This window comes from Onychostruthus taczanowskii, unplaced genomic scaffold (genome assembly GCF_017590055.1).
Source record: "Onychostruthus taczanowskii isolate IOZ18803 unplaced genomic scaffold, ASM1759005v1 scaffold97, whole genome shotgun sequence".
In the NCBI taxonomy this organism is placed as follows: domain Eukaryota; kingdom Metazoa; phylum Chordata; class Aves; order Passeriformes; family Passeridae; genus Onychostruthus; species Onychostruthus taczanowskii.
In genome coordinates this window covers 1,474,003-1,495,884 of record NW_024507768.1, presented here as the reverse complement: position 1 = coordinate 1,495,884, position 21,882 = coordinate 1,474,003, and the positions used below count along the sequence as shown (strand labels likewise).

The following is a 21,882-nucleotide window of genomic DNA, read 5'->3' as shown; positions in this document are numbered from 1 at the left end:
ACTCCTCCACCCACTCAGCTGACCCTCAGGAAAACCCCTCCTAAAATAACACACTAGGGATGGGGGGAAAAAAAAGCATAAACCTCCCAGGGTGAAAAAACAGCTGAGATCCCCAAAGAGCATCTCCCAGCCAGGCACTGCCAAAGCAAGGATTGCTGGCCCTTCACTGCCTGTCCAGGGAACAATGGCACTGATAAAAAGGGGCAGCACCAGCTCTTGGAGACACCAAAAATTCCTGGGGCATCTCCCCCCCAAGGAGCACCCACCCATCCTCCCCACACCACCCCATGTGCTGAGCAGGATCCAGAGAAAGAGCACTATTTTATTTTATTTTTTCTTTCCTTTTTCTTTCAGTTGTTTATTTTCAAGCTCCAAAAGGGGTATTATTGTAGAGACAGGAAAAATAACAACTGGAAAAGCTGTTCTCATGGGGTAGTGACAGTGTCCCTTTGGGATGGGCTGATGGCTGAGGAGGCAGCAGCAGCTCTGGTGCAGGGACACCATGCACCCAGGACCCCCTCACCATGGGAAAGCTGCTCAGTGACAAACCCATGGCACCAGCTCAGACCCAGCCACTTTCTGAACCACATGTCAAACCTGCTTTTTTTGTTTTCCCCACATACAGATCCCAATAAAAGCAATAAAACTCCCACTTAAAGCTGGGAGCCAAGGGATGGGGTGCAGGCTGTGGGTTGAGCACCTGCAAAGCTGGACAGGCTTTTTCTCTCTAAAGAAACAGGAACCAGCTCCTTCAGAAGGTAAAATCCGTGTGTGCCCCCCTCCCCAAACAGTGCTTTAAAGACTAAAGATGTCTCTGCACCCTGGGGCTGCAGCAGAGGTCGGGTGGTTTCTCATCCTGGCTCTGCCCTCCAAACTTTGGGCACAGGCAAGGAGTCAGCAGGAGACAAAGGCAGTCCCTGTCCCCAGGGCTGTGCTGGGACAGCCAGAGGCAGCACTGCAGTGTGCAAGGAGTGTGCAAGGATAGTGTCCCACGTCCCAGCTCCTCTCAGAGGATGCTGTGCTGAGAGTGGACACAAAGCCCAGGGAGCTGGAACAAGCCATCTATGGAAACCTCCCAGCAGCCAAGCGCTTTAATTTATCATGATAATAATTTCTTTTCTTTTCCCTGCTGTTTAAATGGTATTTGTTCCACGTGCAGTGGTCCCACGGTGTCCTGCCACCCCTGCTCTGCCCCCCCGTGCCCCCAGGGCGGTGGGACGGGGTCGCTTTTCTTTGCGAGGTGCTTTTGGCTTCCACGATCACACAAACTGTAACAAGCTTTACAAGGAAACACTGGCAAGTCCCAAGGTTTGGCAGCAACCTTTTTCAGTGTGGGCCGAGGGCACGAGGCTATCCCATCCCCTCCTCCTCCATCATACATGTCCTTCAGCCTCTTCACCTTCAGCACCAGGAGTTTTGGGTCCTTTTCCACACGCCGCCTTCTCTGCTGTTTTTTCCACACCAGTTTTGCTGGCTGCTTCCTGCCAAACAGCAAATAGAACAACACTGAGGTGGAAAGGGGAGAGGGAAGGGGCAGGCAAGAGACAGGGATGCTGGGAATTGGCCCAGGAAGTCCAGCATGGCAGGGGAGAGGTAAAATTGCCCCCCACAACTTGCCCGTGCCCATCAAGCAGTGCAGCTCCCACTGGAATGTTCTGCTTCCTTGACTCAGTGGCTGGTAGAGGTTAAAGCTCATCAGTTCAGGCAGCTTTTGGGGAAGGTGTGGGACCCCTGGGAATGATGTGACCCACCTCACCAGAAGCAGAGCCTGACACAGAGAGAGCCTGGATGGATGGATGATGGATGGATGCTGGATGGATGGATGATGGATGGATGCTGGATGGATGGATGATGGATGACGGATGGATGGATGGATGGACAGGGAAGAGAGGATGAGGAGGTAAGGCAGCAGTGTCAGAGTGGAGATACAGGACTGAGCTGTGGGTGCAGCCCATCAAGGGGGTGCAGGAGAGGAGCACTCAGGCACAGGGAGCCTTTTGCTGCTCCAGCAGTGACTGTGCCCATCACAGCTGCCCACACAAGCCAAGCACAGAGCCAGCAGCTGGCCAGGCTGGCCCTGATCCTTGCCCGAGCCAGTGGCCCCAGCATGCTGCTCCCCAGGGGCTGCACCAGTCAATTAATCCACAGCCTCAGCCTCCAGACACTGCTTCAGAAGAGATTATACTAAAAATGACCCATGCAGTGGCTTGCAAAGCTGTGTCCTCTCTCATTACAGTACACCGGGTTTTGTTCAGTGGAATTTTGGATGAGAGCCTGTTCTGAGACAGTGATCTCTGCACCCGAGCAGAGGAGCAGGTATTGCCTTACCAGCTGCAGGAAATCCACACTATCATGTCTCAAAATACTCCTGCTGGGGATGGAATGATACTTCACTTTACTGGCCACCAGGAGTTCATCAACACTCACTAGCTGGGAGCAGCCAGCTTAAACACCAGTGCCAACCCTGTTAGCAGCCCTGTGAACTCACACTGCAAATGCTTTTATTGGTGACTGAGCACCTGATGGCACCCTCTGCATAAGAGAGACCAAGAAGTAAAAACTTCTTCCCACTGCAGCAGGCTCTATCCCTCCATCCTCCACCCTGATCTCTAATTTAATCTGGTTTAACCCATCTCTTCTCATCACAGACCTGTGGAGCATCCCTCAGCACAACCCTGGATGGCCAGAAATGAGCAACAACACTCACCTTTGCATCCCTCTCTGCAAACTTTGTGAACATGTTGGCGTAGATCCTCCGGTCCCTCTCGTTGTGCTCCTTGGTTTTCTTCTGGCACACGGAGATCTGGGATTTCGCTGCTTTGTTCTGTGGGTTCACTTCCAGCACTTTTTGAAAGTCACATTTGGCCAGCTCGAACTCGTTCATCAATAACCTGGCTTCACCCCTCCTGTACAAGCCTTTCTCATTGTCCTGGTCCAACCCCAGAGCCTGGGGACACACACAGGTCTCTGTTAACATCCCTGAGCCCTCCCAAGAGATCCCCTACAGCTGAAGCCTCAATAAATCTGTCAAAATTAGGACAAGGTGGCTTCAAATCTCCAGAGCAGTTGCATCTTGCTCAACAAAAGTTGCCTCATCTCCATCAGCAGCTGGGAGATCATTAATATAGTTTTATTATCTCTCCTTGCTTAAAATACCCCTGAGTGTGGCAGGGGTATTCCTTCTTAGATGAAAAGGAACTTTAAAAAACTCCATCAAACTCCCAATGAGAACATGCAGGAGAAGAGGATGCTTCATGCTCCAGGCTCATGCTGATGCTTTAGGACTTTAGCTTTCATATTTTTAATATATTTGTAATCCTGTAATTCTTTTGTGCATAACTCTAAACTCTATGTACAGTGTTAGCTGCTGTTCTCCCATTTTGGGCAGACACAACAATTCCTCTCTAGCCCTGGAATCAAGGACACCTCACTGCCTCAGGCCCCAAGAGACAGAAACAAAAGTGAGGTGGGGGGAAGAAAACTTGGGCTAAATTACTCCATTACCTGAAGCTGTAATTGGAAGATTAACCCCCAATACGCAAATACCCCAAACTTATAACAGCATGAAAACCCGTGACCCATTGTCCATTTTTTTGGGTGTAGCCCCTAAATGTACCCCAAGGCCCTTCAATAAATACACCTGCTTTTTATTCCCTTCATTTTGTCTGGCCCCTGTTTTTAGGTAGCCCATACAGGCATCAGTTTCTGGGGACCCAGGGATGGCATCAGGGCACCCCTACCTTGTCACAGCACTCGACAGCCTTGGCGTACTCCCGCAGCTTCAGGTAGCACATGGCCAGGTTGAGGAAGGCAGCCAGCAGGAAGGAGTCAGAGGCTTTAGACTCCTTTTCAGACAAGCCATACTCCATTTCCAGCCAGGACACAATCTTCCCATACTGAATCACTGCCTGCAGGTACTTGCCTTCCTGAAAGGAGCAAAAAAAAAAGAGGCTCAGCCTGCCCCTGGAATGTCCCTTGAGCAGGTGGCAAGTGTCATGTGGGGTGTTCAATAAATGCAGGGAAGGAGGAGGATCCCAACTCCCACAGAACCAGCAGCTTTGGGAAAAGCTGAGCCAGAACAGTGGGGAGCTGGGATGCCCCAGCTGGGAAGGGGAATGTAAAGCCCCTCAGCACTGGCCCTGGCCTGGGAAGGGTTTGATCTGCTGTCCTGCTCTGCAGGGAGCACACAGAGCCAAGGCAATGCTGGGAAGGGATGAGATATCTCAGGGAGCATCAAGGAGTGAGAAAAAGGCAGAGGAAGGGCAGGACTCGCCTTCCCCAGCCCTGTCTGGGGGCACATGGCTTCTCTGACACTGTTGGCTGCCAAATTCAGCCCCAGCTCCCCTCCTCTGCCTCTGCCACCCCCAAGTCCACAAACCTTGAAGTACATCGTGCCCTTCTCCTTGACTACGGCTGCCTGCTCCAGCTTTTCCTTGGTGTCCATCTCCCACGACTCCTTGGCCTGCAAAGGAACACTTGGAGCACTCCCAGGGGAGCAGAGCAGCCTCCCCTGCCCCAGCAGGACCGTGCCACTCTCTGGGACAGCGTGGTCACACCCAGGGCTCAGCAGGGCTGTGCCACAGAGCCTGGAGACAGGTCCTGCCCCTGCTGTGGCCAGAGTGATGGCACAGGCAGGGGAACCATCCAGGGATGTGCAAATCCCACGGGCTTCTCCTGCATCCCATCCCCAGCCTTCTCATGGGCACAGCCAAGGGCTGGCTGGATGGACCAGCTTTTATCTTGCAGCCCAGGGGGGAAAAAAAGTGGAAAAAAGGAGAAAAAAGGGAAAGAAAATAAAAGGAAAAGATAAAAAAAAGGGAGGAAAAAAAAGCAGAAAAAGGAGAAAAAGAAAAAAAAGTCGAAAAAAGGAAAAATGAGGAGAAAAGAGGAGAAAATAAGAGGAAAAGGGAGGGAAAAAAAAGGGAGGAGAAAAAAAAAGAAAAATAGGGCAAAAAAAGGCAAGAAGAAAAAATAATATTAAAATAAAGAGAAAGTACAAAAGGACAAGGTTAGGAACAAATAAGACATCCAGCCTTGGACCTCAGCCACAAGAATAAAACAAACCAACAGAGAAGAACAAATTAAGAACACGAAGCTCCTCGGTGACGTGTCCACTTCAGCAGGGGTTGGGCTGCAGCCACGCCAGGGACAAAGGCTGGAGGCTACACAGGCCCTGACATTCCTGCAGCCCAGGCAGGGACAGGAGCACCTCTGCCCTCACCTTCTCAAAGCTCTTCAGGGTCACCTCGTACACCAGCTCTGCGTTCCCCTGGACGCCGAATTTTGGCTTCCCAGCCTCGCCAAAGCCATACCTGCAGGGCAGGGGGAGGCACTCAGAGAAGGGGAAAACCTTATTTTCAGCAGAGCTGGCCCATAAATGCACACCCAGGTTGCCACCCAGAGCTTTCCAGCGTTTTGGGGACAGGGTGATGTTAGTCTCCATGAGCACAGGTCCCTGTGGGTATGCAGTGCATGCGTTGGGAATCATCCCTTCTGCTGCATCAAAGCCATCTTTTTACACAGGCTTCTCTCCAGCTCTGCTCGTTTCCAGACATTTTCATCTCAGACACTGGACTTGGCTAAAGCCCTTTCACCTGTTTTTTTTAAAGCATCTCAATATTCCTGTTTACATGCCACTGGTCACCCCTGCTGCTCCTGCTGGTGTCCCCTGAGACTCTCCTGGAGAGCCCTGCTGTCAGGATCACCATCTTCCACAAGGGCTGGAGGCTGAGACCCACTCAGCACCGCTGTGGAGATGCTCCTCACCGTGGGCTGAGGTAGAGGATGCAGTGTTCTCCCCTCTGCATCTTCTCCAGGGCCTTGTCAATGCCGATGGGGATGTCGTGGTCCTCCCCTTCGCCCACCACGAATTTCACGTCCTTGCAGTCGAACCTGCGGCCGCCACAGAATCCCTCCAGGTGAACTGCAGAGGGACAAGAGGGGCAGGGTGGCACCCAGAATCACCCAAACCTCGGAGAAAGGTGGGCTCCAAAAAGAGCCCATTGCCCAAAAGACAAATGCTTTGTCTTAGAAAGCATTTTATAAAGCATCTCTCCCCAAAACTCAGCAGAGCCCGGAGGAGGGAAGACCCAGGGCTGGGGGCAGCCTGGAGAAGAGGGATGAGGAGGGCTTGGGAGCATTGCTGAAAAGCAAGGCAGGCATATCTTGTCTAAGCAGGGACCAAACAACAGATAAACATCGTGACTAATATGTTCCCCTCGTACTCAAGTGCACGAGTCAAGTCTTACTGGAACTGGATATTGCTCCTGGCACGGCGCCACGCAGAGTTTATCACGGTGATTACAAATCTCCTATACTGTGCTATACTGCCTTGACTCCTGCCTCCAAAACAAGGCCACGTTCTCCTGACTCTGAGAACTCAAAGTACAAGATAAACTTTTTTATTTTTAATCTTCAACCAGGAGCCGTGCTGTTCCAGCCCCAGAGGCTGGCAGAAGCGCAGGCAGAGCGGACACTGGGTACCTGGCACATTCACCACCTGGCACTCCTGGCTGCCTTTCCACAGCAAGATTATTCTTTATTTATTCAAACCTGAAGACGTTCCAGGCTTTGGGGACGCTTTTACAACCTTTGCATTCTGCTTGCAGGGTGAAAGGCATACACACACGTGCAGGCAGGCATCAAGCAAAAGCAATTTCACAAGGAACTCCTACATATTGTTGGGGAAAAAAAAAAAAGAGCTAAAACAAACAACAACGAAAAAAAGCTTTGTAAGAGGAAAAATTCACAACTGATCTTAAAGGTTTTGCAGCCTGCAAAGACACGAGCTTTACCTTTGTTTGAGGGGAACAGAATGCAACCTGAGGTGCTGCAGGGCACTGAGCATCCTGCTGTGGTGGCAGGTGAGGGGCAGGACAAGCTGGGTGCCAAAAACAGCTGGGAGGGTCTGGGCTCTGCACAGGAAAGCTGCAGCCTGGGCTGAAGGAAATCTGAGTCCATGCCCTGCCCTGGGACCCACAGATGTTTTTAGGATGAGAGGCATGGACTAAGCCAGACCTGGCATTCCCCACTCCAAGGGCAGGTCCAGCTGCCCTAAGAGAACCCAAGGATGGGATGGGTTCCTCACTGCAGGGGCAGGACTCCAGGCTCTGCCTTGTCACCCCCCCCTCTTGCCACCAAAGCCATGCTGGGACTCCAGCAGAGGATGCTCAGGTGCTTGCCAGCCCCCTGGGACACATCCTGCATCCACCACTGGTGCACAGTGACCACGGCAGGCAGGCTGCCCTGAGCTCACCCAGCTTGGGATGAGGGCAAAAGGCAAATCCAGCTCCTCCAGGGACAACCTCTGCTTTTGCACTACTCAAAACCAAGCTGGCTGGTTTTTTAGGCACAGAAAATGTGGAAAATTCTGCCTAAAACACAGGTAAGCCAGCCACCCCTCAGCACTGTGCATCTCCCTGCACGTTCCTGGTGAGATTATATCCACAACCCCTGACCCCAAAAGCAGCACTGCAGCTCCCCCAGCTCCCACATCCCCTGTGGGATGTGGCAGTGAAGGGAGGATCCACTTTAAAACAGGATGCACAAGGGGGATGTTGTGATCCTTCCTTCCAAGGATAGTTCTGCTCTGTTTTAATTGCACAGAAAACACACCGAGCACAGAGGGGAAAATCTCTGCTCGGGTTTCCAGGAGTGGGTCAGCTGGTTCAGCCGCTCTTGGATTACAGAGAAAAAAAAGTCACTGAAGGAACATCACTCCGGTTGCAGCTCTGACTTATTGTTCTCTCAGTGCCTGCAGCGATTTTGTTTTTGAAGAGCTGAGAACAGAGTGTACTGAGTGCGGCTGGCACACGAACTTGATGTGCTGACAGCAATTTGTACTCAGATTAAAAACGGAGAAGGAGGAGGGGTGTGGGGGGAAAGGATGTAACAAAAGCTGGAATGCCAGATTTCAACTGCAGCACAGGTTTTAGGGACCAGAACCGGGATTTAGGGTCTGTAAAACTTAAAGCCTATAAAATCCCGGAGGTACTTGCTCCTGGAAGAGAGATTTATTCCAGCCTAATTCCAGCACCTCCCAAACCACACAGCTGAGGTAAACCATCACAGCCCTGCCCCAGGGTGGACTGCTGTGTCCCCACAGCTGCTGTGCCACCCCCAGCACAGTGACCACTGCTCAGACAGTGGAATTGGTGTAAAAATCTCATTTTTCCCTAAAAGAAAGTCTTGTTAGATGAACCAGCCACTTAAAGCTGTGAGCTTTGCAAGCTCTCACAGATCAGATTCAATTTCTCAGTTGGTAGAGGGACTTTATGATCTTTGTGTACAGGAGCTCTGGAATTAAGAAATGAAAGCAAATTCCCTGTGTGTGTGTCTGAGCAGTTCCTATGAAGGAAAAAACCCCGAACCCCAGTCTGCTCTCCCCATGAAATGTCTGCTGCAGAAATGGGACCAGAAGAGGGAGAACCCAAGGGGATGTGAGCTCCTCATCCTCCCACATCAGCTGAGACCACCCCAGCCTCAGCAAACCCCTTGTAATAATTTCCTTCCCACCACACCAGCCCTGTGGCCACAAGAGAAGGAAAAAGCCCCATTCTGTAGGAAATGTGATGAGACCCCCCAAAAATACCATCAGCATTGGAATGAGGAGGCCAAAGAAACTGCTGAGTGTCCAAAATACTTAGCAAGTGTTGAGGGAGGAAGGGATGGCAACTGATGCTTTGGGGACAAGGCAGAGCCAGGGGTTTTGGCAGAGGGCACATCCCAGAGCACCCTGAACCCTGCACTGGGATGCAGAAGGGGTGGGGGAGACACCAGAGCCCTGAAACCCCACGGGGATTTTCTCCTTCCATCCTGCCCCAGCCACTCCTGAGCAGCTCTGGGGTTTTCCTGAGCTGCTGATTTTCCACCCAGCCCTGCAGGGCAGCAGCTCTGGCAGAGCCAGCAGAAGGGCTGGCCAGGGAGAGCTCAGAGGAGCATCCCCAGCTGCTCTCCATCCCATCTGGATTGGTGTCACTGCATCCCAGCAGCCACCTTCAGCCTGTGCACTGCCAGCAGCTCCTGGCTGGGATCAGCTCAGGGCAGGCTGAGCCCTGCTTGTGCCACAAGGAACCAGCACTCACTCTCCACGGTGGCACCTTCATTGGGGTTGGAGTAACCTTCTCCCTTCCTCTTGATCCTCCGGATTATTCCTCCATCCTCAAACAAGTCCTCGCCTTTGAAGTCAAGCAGCTCGACCTAAAAAATAATAAAGGAAAAGTGGGCAGAGCACAGGGAAGGGGAAAGGAGAAGAGAAAAACAACAGAGAGCCACAAAGCAGCAGTTCATCCCCTGGCTGGAGAACCAAGCCAGCTAATTCTCCGTTCAGCTGACGAGCAGAAGTTGCCCATAAAACCCAGATCCAAACCACAGCATAACACACAGGATTTATTAGAAACTGGGACACATCCAGTACCTGAAGCATAACACAAAGTAACAGCAAAAATAAGTTTATTGAACCTGTAAGGGTACAACACAGCTGCTGCTGGAAGAGGCTGTGGAAGTCCCCCAGTGTGAGCAGGAGCTTCTCCTTCATCCTCTGATGGGACCAGCTCTGACCCTCAGCTTGGAAGGACTGAGCCTTGATTTAGGACAGACTCCCTCCTCCTTCCGTGTCCCAATGAGCCCTGCCCAGGAGCCCTCTGTGCCAAAAACTCAACTTTCCTACCACCCCTCAGCACTAATGGTTTTTTAGCACCTGGAGGCATTTCCCAGCTGCTTTCTCCTTCCCATCTGCATGTTGAAACCAGGAATCTGCCCACTCCCCGCCCCAGCACCAGGATTCTCCTAAGCTGGAGTTTCAGTCCCAGCCTTCCAGCTCAGACACACATTTCTGAGAAAGCCCTGGCAGCAGTTCCTGGAGCAGAGGGACACATTTCAGGAATCCAAGTTGGGTTGGTTGTCTTTTTTTTTTTTTTGGTGTGGATTTTTTTGTTGTTGTTGTTGTTTGGGCTTTGGTTTTATTATTATTATTGTTATTATTACTATTAATTTTCAAATTTTTATTTCTGAGCTGGCTGACAAGGCAGAAAGGGAGCCAGCTTGCTCATCCACACACCAGCTCACCAGCATTACTTGCCTCAAAAAAGAGGGTGGCATTGGAGGGGATTTTGGGGGCACTGCCAGCAGAGCCATAGGCATACTCAGGTTTGCAGAGCAAGTAGCAGATCTCTCCCTTCTTCATGGTGGCCACCCCAATGTCCCAGGCCTTGATTACCTGACCTAGGAGAAAGGCAGATGTCAGGCAGGAGGGAGCACCCAGCAAGCCAGCAACAAACCCAGCAAGCCAGCAACAAACCCAGCCTGGATGCACCCAAAAAAACCCCACAGTGACAGGATTTAAAGCAGGGCTGATGCTGTCCAGCTCTCCTGGAACAGGATCAGCTGATGCCCTGGCCCAGGGTGATCCCAGGCTCCACCATCCCAGGGATGGAGCCCTGGAGCAGCTCACCCTTGCCCAGGCTGAAGATGAAGGGCTCGTTGCGATCGCGGCTGGAGTCAAACTTTTTCCCGTTGGCCAGTTTCCCTTTGTAGTGCACATAGACCTTGTCTCCAATCATGGGAGACTCATCCTCACTCCCAGGTCTCTTAATGATCTGAGAGAGAGAAACCACCCGTGAGCTGGGGCCATATGGAGGGGGAGGGAGGTACACACAGGCATTTACATAACGAAATATATATATACACATCACGTACACCCCAGTGCTGCCCCAAGGAACAGGAGGGAGCTATTAGTTTGCCCCTAAATTTGCCCATCATCAGCTCCTAAAAACAAATCTCAAAGTGGAGCCAGAGCAGTGGAGCAGGACTGGGCTGGAAGCAGAGACCAGTCCGTACTGGGTGGATGAACAAACCTGCAGCGAGTGCAGCTCCACTCGCTCTCTGTCTGTCCACATTTTACTCACAGGGGTGTGTCAGTTCACTACTCACTCCTTGTCAACACTTTTTTCTGAACGTTGCAGCCGGGAACAAGCAGTTCTCGAGCTGAGGATGGAGCAGGGGAGGATGCTATTCTTGGAGGAAAGGTCCTATTCAAGTGGAGAAGTGTAAGTGCTGAGGAGCAGAACTATCCAGAAAGGGCCCTGAATATGAAAAAGGGGCTGTGGAGCAGACTGGATGACCTCAGTAATGTGCTCTTTCTAATGTTTGTGAGTCACACACAGAAATGCTTTGTGGATTTACAGCTAATAATCTGATTAGGAACACAATAGCAGTGAAATCCATGGAGCAGCCTGGGCCCACCAGCCTCAACCACCACTCCATTCTCCTTCACTCCAAGCCATGCTCATCCCCTTTGCCTTGGAAATGAAAGAACTCAATCCTACAGTTCTGAACTGTGACCCTGAGGGCTGGGGCTGCAGCCCAGCAGGGTGACAGTGCACCCCAAAGTGCAGCAAGGCAGGACACTCTTGGCAGATCCCCCTTACCTTCAGAACCCCTCGGTCCTTGGACGGCGTGATGTCCTCCCCACGCTCAGCCAGAGCTGCTGCCTGCACCTCCCCTTCACTCTTGGTGGCCTCATCAGTGGTCATGGTCTCCTTGGACCTGGGGGGACACAGCAGACACCCCGTCAGCCTGCCAGGAGCACGGGAGGTGGTGGGAGAGGAAAGGGTTTGTCACTCTGCATGGAAAGACAATGCGCAAGCAAGCATTTTCCCCAAAAATTAAAGCAAGCCCAACACCAAAAGAATCCCTGCTATTTCGGTGGATAAAGAGAAAATTCATGGCAACAATTTAAGGAGCTGAGGGGTTTTTGGGCAAACTGCTGGAGCACTGTGCTCCCAAATGTCACCACATAAGCAGCCAAGGTGCCAGAAAAGCCACGTTTTCCATTGAACACAGACTTTTTCCAATGGTTCCTGGTGAAAAAAAGAATTGCCTACAGTTTCAGAAACATATTTCCTGATGATTTCCTTCAGACCATGGGGCTATTTTGGTAGCTGCACTGCTGGGTGACACATCATCAAGGAAACATGTGACGGAGAATTAGAAAGCGATGGATTTTTTAAGACATAAACCAGATCTATTAAAGCCACTGTAATTGTGAAACTTTCCCACAGCCTTCAGCGTGGAAGGCTGATGTTAACCAGCAGGAGAAATCATTCATTTGGGGGATTCAAAAAGAGCAAAGAAAGGATGTTTTCAGCTCCAAGGAGAGATAAGTCGCGCTGCAAGAAGAATTGCTTTCCTCACACCCGGGTGGAAAGGGAAGGACTGGAGCCTGGCCCCCCCAGCACAGGAAGCCACTGAGACACAAAGAGCCCTGAAATGGAAGAAGCAAAGAGAAAAATAAGGGAACTACTTGTTGCAAGGCTCAATTATCACAGTCTTTCGGGGGATATTTAATGGGATTCTGCTCCCTTTCCTCTGCGCTGCTGGGGTTTCAGATGGGAACATCTTTTTTTTTAAAAAATGCATTAAAAAAGCAAAGCAACATGTGGTGAGACCCATTATCTCACAGGTATTTATTGGAAAAACGTGCCATGGGTTACTTTGGAAGAAATGTTTGATGATGTGGGTGGTGAAGCACTGGTTACCCAAAGGGTGATGGATGTCCCATTTCTGGGAACATTTGGGTGAGTTTGGACAGAGCCCTGAGGAACCGGGTGTAGTGGAAGGTGTTCCTGCTCATGGTGGTGGGGCTGGATCTGATGGCCTTTAAAGTTTCCTTCCAATGCAAACCATTCCATGATTCAATGATTTGGGTGCTGGGATGGTCTCCAAGCCACCAGAGCCTTCCTCTTGGAGAGGAGTGAGGAGGAGGAGGTGCCCATCCCATCCCAGCATGGGCACGGCATCAGCACCGTGCACCAGCTCAGGACTTCCCAGCACAGATCCCATCCAACACCAGGGACACATCATCCATAACCCACCCAATAAGGACCAGGAGAAGCCCAAAAAGCAGTGAATCTTGCCCAAGGATCACCACCTTGAGGGGACAGAACCTCCCCAGGTCCACCACGCAGCCAGCAGTGGGATGCAGGAGATGGACAGGGAGGTGCTGGCTCCGGCTCGCCGCTTGCTAAATCCCACCAAGAGACGTCTAAAAATACACCCTACGCATCCTTCTCATTATTTTTCTACGTAAGCAATTAGAGGAGTCATCCAGGGAAGCTGGCCAAGGCAGGCAGGAGGGGAGACTCTGCGTCAGCAGCAGTGGGAGGGAAGGAGCCCACAGGACCCAGCTCTGGAGATGTGGCCCACGTTAGGAAAGAGCTCCCGGCTCCAACGTCCAGCAAAAACGGCTCCAAGTGGGTTAGAGAAAAGAGTGCACTGCTCCCACTTATCTCCCATTTGGAGCGACAGGAGGAGGCTGGCCAGGGGCCAAAATCCCAATTAATTTGAAAGAAACAGTTGTAGGGCAAAAAAAAAAAAAAAATCTGCTACTCCCTGAGGTTTAAGTAGCGAGCAGGCAGGGATGTCACTGAGCACAGCAAGCTTGCTGCTGGTGTCAGAGCCTGAATCTTCTTGTTTGTATGCTCTGGATTCAGGCAGGGCATTAATTAATTACCCTGTGCAAAAGCTCCTGGGTGTTTCTGACACCCCAAGCAGATCCTGCTTTCCCATTGCTGCTGCTACCCACAAGATGAATGTTGTGAGTCTGTGAATGAAGCCAGGACAAACCATCCTCCCTCCTCTGAACATCCACACTGCTCATTTCCCTGGGATATAAACACGGACGGAGAAGCACAGAAATAAATAAAACCAAGCCTTTTAATTTTACAATTCCCTCTCCACACAGGTGTTGCTGTCTCCCAACAGTGAGGAATAGGTGAAAATTCAGAGGGGAGAATGGGATGCAGATGTGTGACCCTGGGCTGAGGACAGACAGGTATCACACATGCTAGGGTTTCACCAACCACGCGATCCCCAGCCACGCTTCCTAGAAATCGGCAGACCGGGAATTTGCCAGCTCCAAATGGAAACTTCGTGTTGCAGATCCCTCCCAGAGGCTCGCAGGAGGGGAAAGGGATGGGGAACAGCAAGGCTGGGAAAGGTTTTGAGGGGTCTCACCTTGCCACCATGCAATCCTTGGAGAAGGTTTGAAGGTGCAGGGAGAGTCCAGGCCCAGAGACACAGCGGGGAAATACCTGGTGAGAAGAGGTGGGGGACAAAAGGAAAAAAAAGATGAAAAATCCACATATGTTTTTTTATTCTAAAATAGGATTTCAGGATTTCAGAAGAAGAAGGGAGCAACAGTGAGGAATAGGTGAAAATTCAGAGGGGAGAATGGGATGCAGATGTGTGACCCTGGGCTGAGGACAGACAGGTATCACACATGCTAGGGTTTCACCAACCACGCGATCCCCAGCCACGCTTCCTAGAAATCGGCAGACCGGGAATTTGCCAGCTCCAAATGGAAACTTCGTGTTGCAGATCCCTCCCAGAGGCTCGCAGGAGGGGAAAGGGATGGGGAACAGCAAGGCTGGGAAAGGTTTTGAGGGGTCTCACCTTGCCACCATGCAATCCTTGGAGAAGGTTTGAAGGTGCAGGGAGAGTCCAGGCCCAGAGACACAGCAGGGAAATACCTGGTAAGAAGAGGTGGGGGACAAAAAGGAAAAAAAAGATGAAAAAACCACATATGTTTTTTTATTCTAAAATAGGATTTCAGGATTTCAGAAGAAGAAGGGAGAACAGAGCAGTTTTGAGCCACAGATGATGCTCCAACATGGTCAGAGAGGGGTGATGAAGACTATGGCCAAAACCTGTTTTGACTTGTTGTTTCCACAAAACAGCACCTTACCATCAGCTTTACAAAAAATAAATCAAGGCTATATCCTGTCCAAGTGTCTCACTGGGATGAAAATTAACAGGACAAAAAAATTAAGAGTTGGCTGCTCTGGGGTTTGTTTTTTAAGACCCACTTAGCACAAAGCACTTTCACTTCCACGGCACCACAACAGCCCTAAAAGCTTCAGATTGCAACACAGGAGGGAGTTTCTTGAAAACGCAAAGGTCAGGCTTAAAAAAAAAACAAATCTGAAAGCACAGCAGGGGAATGTGGGGCCCTGGATCCTGGTGATCATCACCCCAAATCCCAGCCCCTCGAGCAGGACAGCAGCACAGGGCTGCAGAGGCATCCCCCAGCCCAGCCCAGACTGGTAATGAAGAATAACCCAATTAGTGCAGCAGCTGACTCTCTCTCCACTGTCCCACAGAGGATTGCTTCCCCTTCCATCACAAACTGCTTTTTTCCTAATAAAATCCCTCCTTGCTGAGCAAGCTGTGCCTGTGCAGCAGGAGAGGGAAGAGCAGAGCAGGGATTTCTCCTGGATGAGGGGGTTTTAAGACACCTCAGGGCCAGCCTGCTGAGCAGAGACCAAGGAAGGTGGTGATAATGAGTTAAAGTTGGGATTTCTAACAAAATATCACCTTCTTAAGATGGACAAGCAGCTCCACATAATCCTCAACTGCATCCCAACACAAAAGGACACACCTGGACACTGAGTGCCATTTCTCACACTCGTACATCACAGTTAATTAATTTTTTTTTCTTTTTTTTTTCTTTTAAATCCTGGCCACTAGACTTTCTCCACCTCCTTCAAAATAAACAGGGAAGCCATAAAATTGAAACTATTGTTCACCAACTCAGAGCTCCCGTGGATCAATTTACTTCCTAGCCTGCACGTTGTGCAAGCGGCCAACACCCAGGCACGGCAACTTCTGTTCAAACAGAAAAAAACCAAAATGCAAACAGAGCTCTGCTCGGATTGCCCAGCACCCTGAGGAGCCCCCATGGCACCCAGGGTGAGCTCTGACCCACAGGGGCCAAAGCACAATCCCTGCATCCAGGGGGAACACCGGGGAGACCCTGGTACCAAACAGTGCCACCCACGCCTTGGGGACACTCCAGAGTCCCCAGACACCTCCCAAGGACCACGAGGAATCTGCCTATTAGCAGAAAAGCAGCAAAAGGGGAAGGTTTTAAAACAGTTAAGAGGATAATGAAGTGAAAAAAGAAATCTCACTTAAATACAGCAGTGGATGCTCCCATCACACTGGCTGCATCGTTCCGCCTAGCTAATGTTTTTAAGCTTCTGAAATGGTTTTATTTAAGGTTCAAGTCATAACTAATTGATTTTTTTTTTTAAATATGTGGAATAAGAGGCTGTTCCTCAGCTGCAGAGAGAGGAACAAGTGAGCAGGATGGGTCACTAACCCTGCCAGAATAAATATCCCAGGCAAAAGCAAGATGGGTTCAGTGTCTGTGCATCCCCTGGGGTGAGGTGAGCAGGCCCGTGCCAGCAACACACAAAAGACTTTCAGAGAGGAGTGGTTTTATCCCCCCAGTTCACAAAATAATCTGGCTCTTCTGCTGGTTTTCTAGCAAGGAAATGCTCGCTTGGTGCTTTTCCCAGGTCTCTTCAAAATAAAAAAAAAAAAAAAAAAAAAAATCAGAGGGATAAAGGTGCTCTGAGCTCTCTTGTGAGCAGCCTGTGGTCCATCTCCTCCTGAGTGGGTACCCACAGACACCCACAGACACCCACAACACCTCCACTTTTGTGTCAAAGGAAAAAAAAACAGCATTTTCTTTTCTCCTCCCTTATTTTGAAGGATAAACTTACACCAGGGAAAACAAAATCCACTTTTATTTGGCATTTATGGGTCCCCAGGGGAGAAGGTGCCAGGGGCAGGAGGAGGCTGAGGGTTCTACACAGAGATGCTCTGCAGCTCCTTTCCCACCTGCCCCCAAAGCCACCCCTGGCCCCAGCAAGGATTTCAGCTGCTTCCAGCACAAAAATCACAGCAAGCCTCAGCCACAAGAACAGATCCTCAAAACACTGGAAAAAAAAAACCAGGAATGCACAAAGTTTTTGCTCTGCATCAGCAGGGAGAGGCAGCACCCATCCTGCTCCTGAGGGGCTGACACAGCTTTTGATGATGGCTAAAACAAAATAATCAAGGAAATGTGGTAATAATGAGGGTATAAAGAGCTGTTCCACACCAGCCTGAGCTTCCTGGGAGATGCCTGGCAGGGAGACTCAAGCACCCTAACAAGCTCAGAGGCTGTAATATATGAATGACATATATTGAATGACACAAGAATGACATATAAGATGTGAAATTGTGGGGACTGCAACCTCTTAAAGCCTTCATAAATTGAGATTATGTAACTGGACAGGGGAAAAAAATAATAATAATATAGCCAAGCAGGTTATATAAACCATCTGTAAAATGTGAGAAAGTACTTGACATCCCACTACCCACTCCTTGGCACTCTCTCACTGGGTTTTCTGCCACCAGAAATGAGCGAGGTCCTTCCACTTGTGTCTTCTCCCCTGGTCAAAACAAGCAGGGACAACAGACCAGCCGGGCTTTTTGGAATTAAATATTCCACCTCTGGCTGTTAAATGTGAAGTTTCCCTCCCCAAACAGCAGCAAGTGAAGTCCAAGTCCTCCACAGGCGACTCAGAGCAGCCTCCTGGCAGCAGCTACCCCAGTGCTGAGCAAACTGAATTTCAAGTGACAGCTGGGGGGGGACTAAAATAAATACAAAATGGGAATAAACAAGAAACTCCTTGTTTGCCAATTCTGTTTTAATTTAGCCTTTTCTCCGGAAAAAAAATAAAAATGTGGCAATTAAACAAAAATTTATTTAAATTTTTGTTTGTTTGTTTGTTTCTAAAAGCATCTCACTGCTCACCACGGATTTGGGGTTTTCTCCAAGCAGCTTGCAGGCAGGTGACCCCTGGCAAGGGGAATGATGATTTATCCCCAAAAATGAGGGCTCAGCAGCACCTGGAGCATCCCCAGGGGGGAATCCCCAGCTCAGCACCCAGAAATAACTCAGCACCCAAGACCATCTGCACCAGGGGCCTAAAAATGCCAAATTATTTTGGGCAAACAGCAACTCCCAGTGAAACACCAGCCCGCTCTGGTGCCAAGGGAGGATTTCTTGGAGGAGCATCACAAGGGGACAAACTGCAGGAGGGGACTGGGGTGGCACTGCCGTGGCTGGGGACGCTGCGAGGGGCAGGAGGGGACGAGGGCAGCACGGCTTTGGGGACAATGCTGCAGCCCCAGCAGGTGACCAGCCCCTGGCAGCACAGGGGTGACACACAGCCCTGTGACACACACACCTGGGCCGGGCAGGGAGGCTGCATCCCACCCGGGCTGCTTTTTTTGGGATGGGGGCACATCCCAGGAATGATGCTCTTTGCCAGGCTGGTTTTATCCAGTGGTTAAATTTAATGTAAACCCAAAAGTACTTGAAATGAGAATGTTTTTCCATCTAAGAGCAATACTTTACAAAGATGGGACACTGCAGGTAGAGGATGATTTAACTGCAGTCCCTCACAGCCCTGACTCTTCCCCTCTGACACTTACTTTAATATTATTTTCCTAATTTTCCAATGCACTCGCTTGCAAAATCAGAAATCCTTACTAATCACAATCACTAGTTATGGAAAAAGCCTGTCAGCTCCATGACAAACAAGTTACATGAACAACTTGTACGTTAGAGCACTCGTGGCCACTTCTTTACACCCACAAGCACACAGAGCACTAAAATAATAAAAAAACCCTTGCTAAGTAATATCCATTTCCCTGTTCTGTGCACAAGATCAGGAGGAGCTTCACAGCTCCCTCAAGGGGCTGCAACAACTTTCTAGAAATTCACGTCACCGAGAGCGACTATAAAATAAAATTGATATAAAAGAGTATAAAAAGAGAAATAACTGAGGACAAGCTATTTTTCAAACCATTTACAAAATATTTTTCCCCTGAGCTAGTCTGGGAGCTGCAGCCAGCCCGAGGAGGTCTTGGTGCCAAGCATCTCAAACCTTCCAGCAAACTTTCTCCTTCTGCAAGCAGGTAATTAATTAAAACACACGTAACTACACAGCAGTGACATTCCTGAGGGATGCAGTTTGCTTTTTACTCTGGAATTGTCCTTATTTTTTGGCTCATCCCAGCAGGAAGGTGCTCTAACAGTGCTGGGAAAGGACCTCAATGTGACAGAAGTGTGTGCTGGGCAAAGACAGCCTTGGGAAGATCAGGTTATTTGCATCTATTTAAGAAAAAATGAACAAAAAAAGCCAGATACAGGTTCTGCCAGATGTATTTAATGATTTTTCTTCTCCCCAGCCCTTCAACAAGACAGGGGAGGAGGCAGGAGGGAGGCAGCAATTTGTGCTTTCAACTTCTTTTAAACTTTTAATGCCAGTTCCCAGCTTGGCTTTGATATCCCAGTGATGCCCTCAAACCCACCTCAAGTTTATCAGCTCCTTAGGGTGAGACACTATTTAAACTCTATCTTTAAAAACAGAAAGTATCAGCCCCTGGCTTTTTTTTTTTTTTTTTTTTTTTTTTTTTTTTTTTTTTTTTTCTTTTTTTTTTTTTTTTTTTTTTTTTTTTTTTTTTGTCCATTATATTTTATTTTTAAGGGTGATTTTTGCACCGATGGGGACAGAAATTCGGTGGAGCTCTGGAGCTGCAGCCTGAGGACACCTCAGCATTTTTTTTTTTTTTTTTTTTTTTTTGTCCATTATATTTTATTTTTAAGGGTGATTTTTGCACCGGTGGGGACAGAAATTGGGTGCAGCTCTGGAGCTGCAGCCTGGGGACACAGCGGTGACAGACACCTCTCCTACGAGTTCCCACTGTGTAAAATTCAGTTTCCTGGGAAGAGCAAGCTCGCTCCAAGGTGCCTTTTAAAAACAGGAGCTCTGGAAGAGTTTTGATGCCCGGAGAGGAGGGGGAAATCGCAGAAACTTTTTTAAAAAATCGCATTTACCTGCAGGCGAGGCTGCGCGGGGATGCAGCACCCCGCGGGGTCTCTGCTCGGTGCTGTCACAAGAAACGCTCCGGTTGCTCCCGGGAGCCTCGGATGGGGCGGGGAGCGGGGAAAGGAGAAATCCGCCCGGGCAGCGGCACCGGGATGTACCGGGACAACCCGGGATGTACCGGAGCAGCCCAGGATGTACCGGGGCAGCACCGGGATGGACTGGAGCGGCACCGGGATGGACTGGAGTGGCACCGGGATGGACTGGAGCGGCACCGGGATGGACCGGGACAACCCGGGATGTACCGGAGCAGCCCAGGATGTACCGGGGCAGCACCGGGATGTGCCAGAGAAGCACTAGGATGTACCGGAGCAGCACCGGGATCTGCCGGAGCAACCCGGGAACGTACCGGAGCAGCACCCGGAATGTGCTGGAGCAGCCCGGGATGTACCGGAGCAGAGCGGGAATGTACCGGAGCAGCACCGGGATGGACTGGAGCGGCACCGGGATGGACCGGGGCAGCACCGGGATGGACTGGAGCGGCCCCGGGATGTACCGGAGCGGCACCGGGATGTGCTGGAGCATCACCGGGATGGACCGGGGCCACTCGGGATGTACCGGAGCAGCACCCGGAATGTGCTGGAGCAGCCCGGGATATACCGGAGCAGCACCGGGATGTACCGGAGCATCCCCGAGCACCGCTGCGGGAACTCCTCCCGGCACCACCGGCGGCTCCATAGGGCACGAACCCCGCTCCCATCCTCAGCCATCCCCTTCCCCACTCGGGTCGCCGGTGTCCCCCGCCTGTCCCCAGCGGTGTCCCCAGCCCCACCCTGCCCCACGCTCACGCACTCCTGACCCCCAGCAGTCCCGCAGCCCCGCACGGGGTGTGCCCCAGAGCGGCTCACGGGGCTCTCCGGCCCGCGGGTCCCACCTGTGGCCGTGGCTGTCGCCGCTGTCGCCGCTGTCGCCGCCGCCCGGCTCCGAGTGGCCCCGCGCGCCCGCCCGGCCCGGCCCCGCGCCCCGGCCCCGCCCCGCTCGCGTCTCATTGGCTGCGCCGCCTGCCCGTCTCCAGTGTCTGTATTGCTATTGGTTGTGGGGGAGGCGATATGCAAATCAGAGCGCTGTGCCCGCGCTCTCGCCCGGGGGGCAGCGGCGGGGCCGGGTGGGGACAGGGGGACAGGGACAGGGATGGGACAGGGATGGGACAGGGATAGGGATGGGACAGGGACAGGGACAGGGATGGGACAGGGACAGGGACAGGGACAGGGATAAGGACAGGGATGGGACAGGGACAGGAACAGGGGGACAGGAACAGCCCAGCCGCGGAGGTGCCCCCGAGGTCCCTTCGTTCCCCCCATGTCCCCAGGGGTGTCCCAATGCCCCCCAGCTCCCCCGGGAGCCACAGGGAACACCAGAGCGCAGGATTGCCTCACGGCTGGGGACAGAGGTGTGGGCTTGGCGGCCACATGGCTGCTGGAACACGCAGAAATGTTCCAGTTCGGGACGAAGGAAATAAGATTTTTGTCAGGAGCTGCCTCGAGGATACCCCCCCTGAGATTAGAAATCAGTGCTTTTGTGATTAAACACCTCATCCCTGCTCATTGCTGAAGAGCCAACAGGGGCGAGAAAATTTGGGGGCAGATTTAAATTGGGACACCTTGGAGTGTTTTTATAAAGTGGTATTTTTTTACCAGGTTTGTGGTGCAATGAGTGCCTGCAGCTCCCAACCTGCACCCTCATTCCCACAGGTCGATCCAATAAAACCCCCAGGGCCAGGCTGAAGGCAGCACTGTGCTGGTAAATGCTTTCTCACAGGTCTGCTCTATTTGCTGAGTTTGATTTCCCCAGCTGTAATTTAGACACTGGTGTCACTCGTCAGAAATACAGAGTGAAAATTAAAGCTTGCTTTAGAAAATAAATTTTAAAAAATTGTTTTCATGGCACTTCATTTTTCCCCCTCTAAAATAACCCTGATGAATCTTGCATCTGGTTTCAAACATTTCCCTCCCGGCTTGAAATTTCCAAGAGCTTTAAATATTCATTTACAAAACAAAATTAAAATATTGTGGCTTTGCAATACCAGGAAAACCCACAGCATAATACCATCAGGCCCCTGAGATAACACCAAAACCCTGAAAAACCCCAGGGGACCAAT

At 50.9% G+C, this 21,882-nt stretch overlaps 1 protein-coding gene across 2 annotated transcripts; it reads right to left on the bottom strand.

Moving 5' to 3' along the window:
* Positions 1-330: 330 nt before the first annotated feature.
* On the bottom strand, positions 331-20,719 carry FKBP5 (FKBP prolyl isomerase 5). 2 transcript variants are annotated; one of them, XM_041427191.1, is made up of 12 exons: positions 20,659-20,719; positions 14,452-14,528; positions 11,427-11,544; positions 10,451-10,595; positions 10,079-10,221; positions 9,084-9,198; positions 5,767-5,923; positions 5,222-5,312; positions 4,379-4,462; positions 3,741-3,926; positions 2,708-2,947; positions 331-1,481 (listed from the first exon to the last, which is right to left on the bottom strand). In XM_041427191.1, the coding sequence occupies exons 2-12, from the start codon at positions 14,460-14,462 to the stop codon at positions 1,374-1,376; spliced, it is 1,398 nt and encodes a 465-aa protein (XP_041283125.1). In that variant the 5' UTR covers positions 14,463-14,528; positions 20,659-20,719; the 3' UTR covers positions 331-1,373. The 2 variants fall into 2 exon arrangements, with proteins under 2 accessions (XP_041283125.1, XP_041283124.1); XM_041427190.1 differs by lacking the exon at positions 14,452-14,528 and adding an exon at positions 14,014-14,090.
* Positions 20,720-21,882: the final 1,163 nt, after the last annotated feature.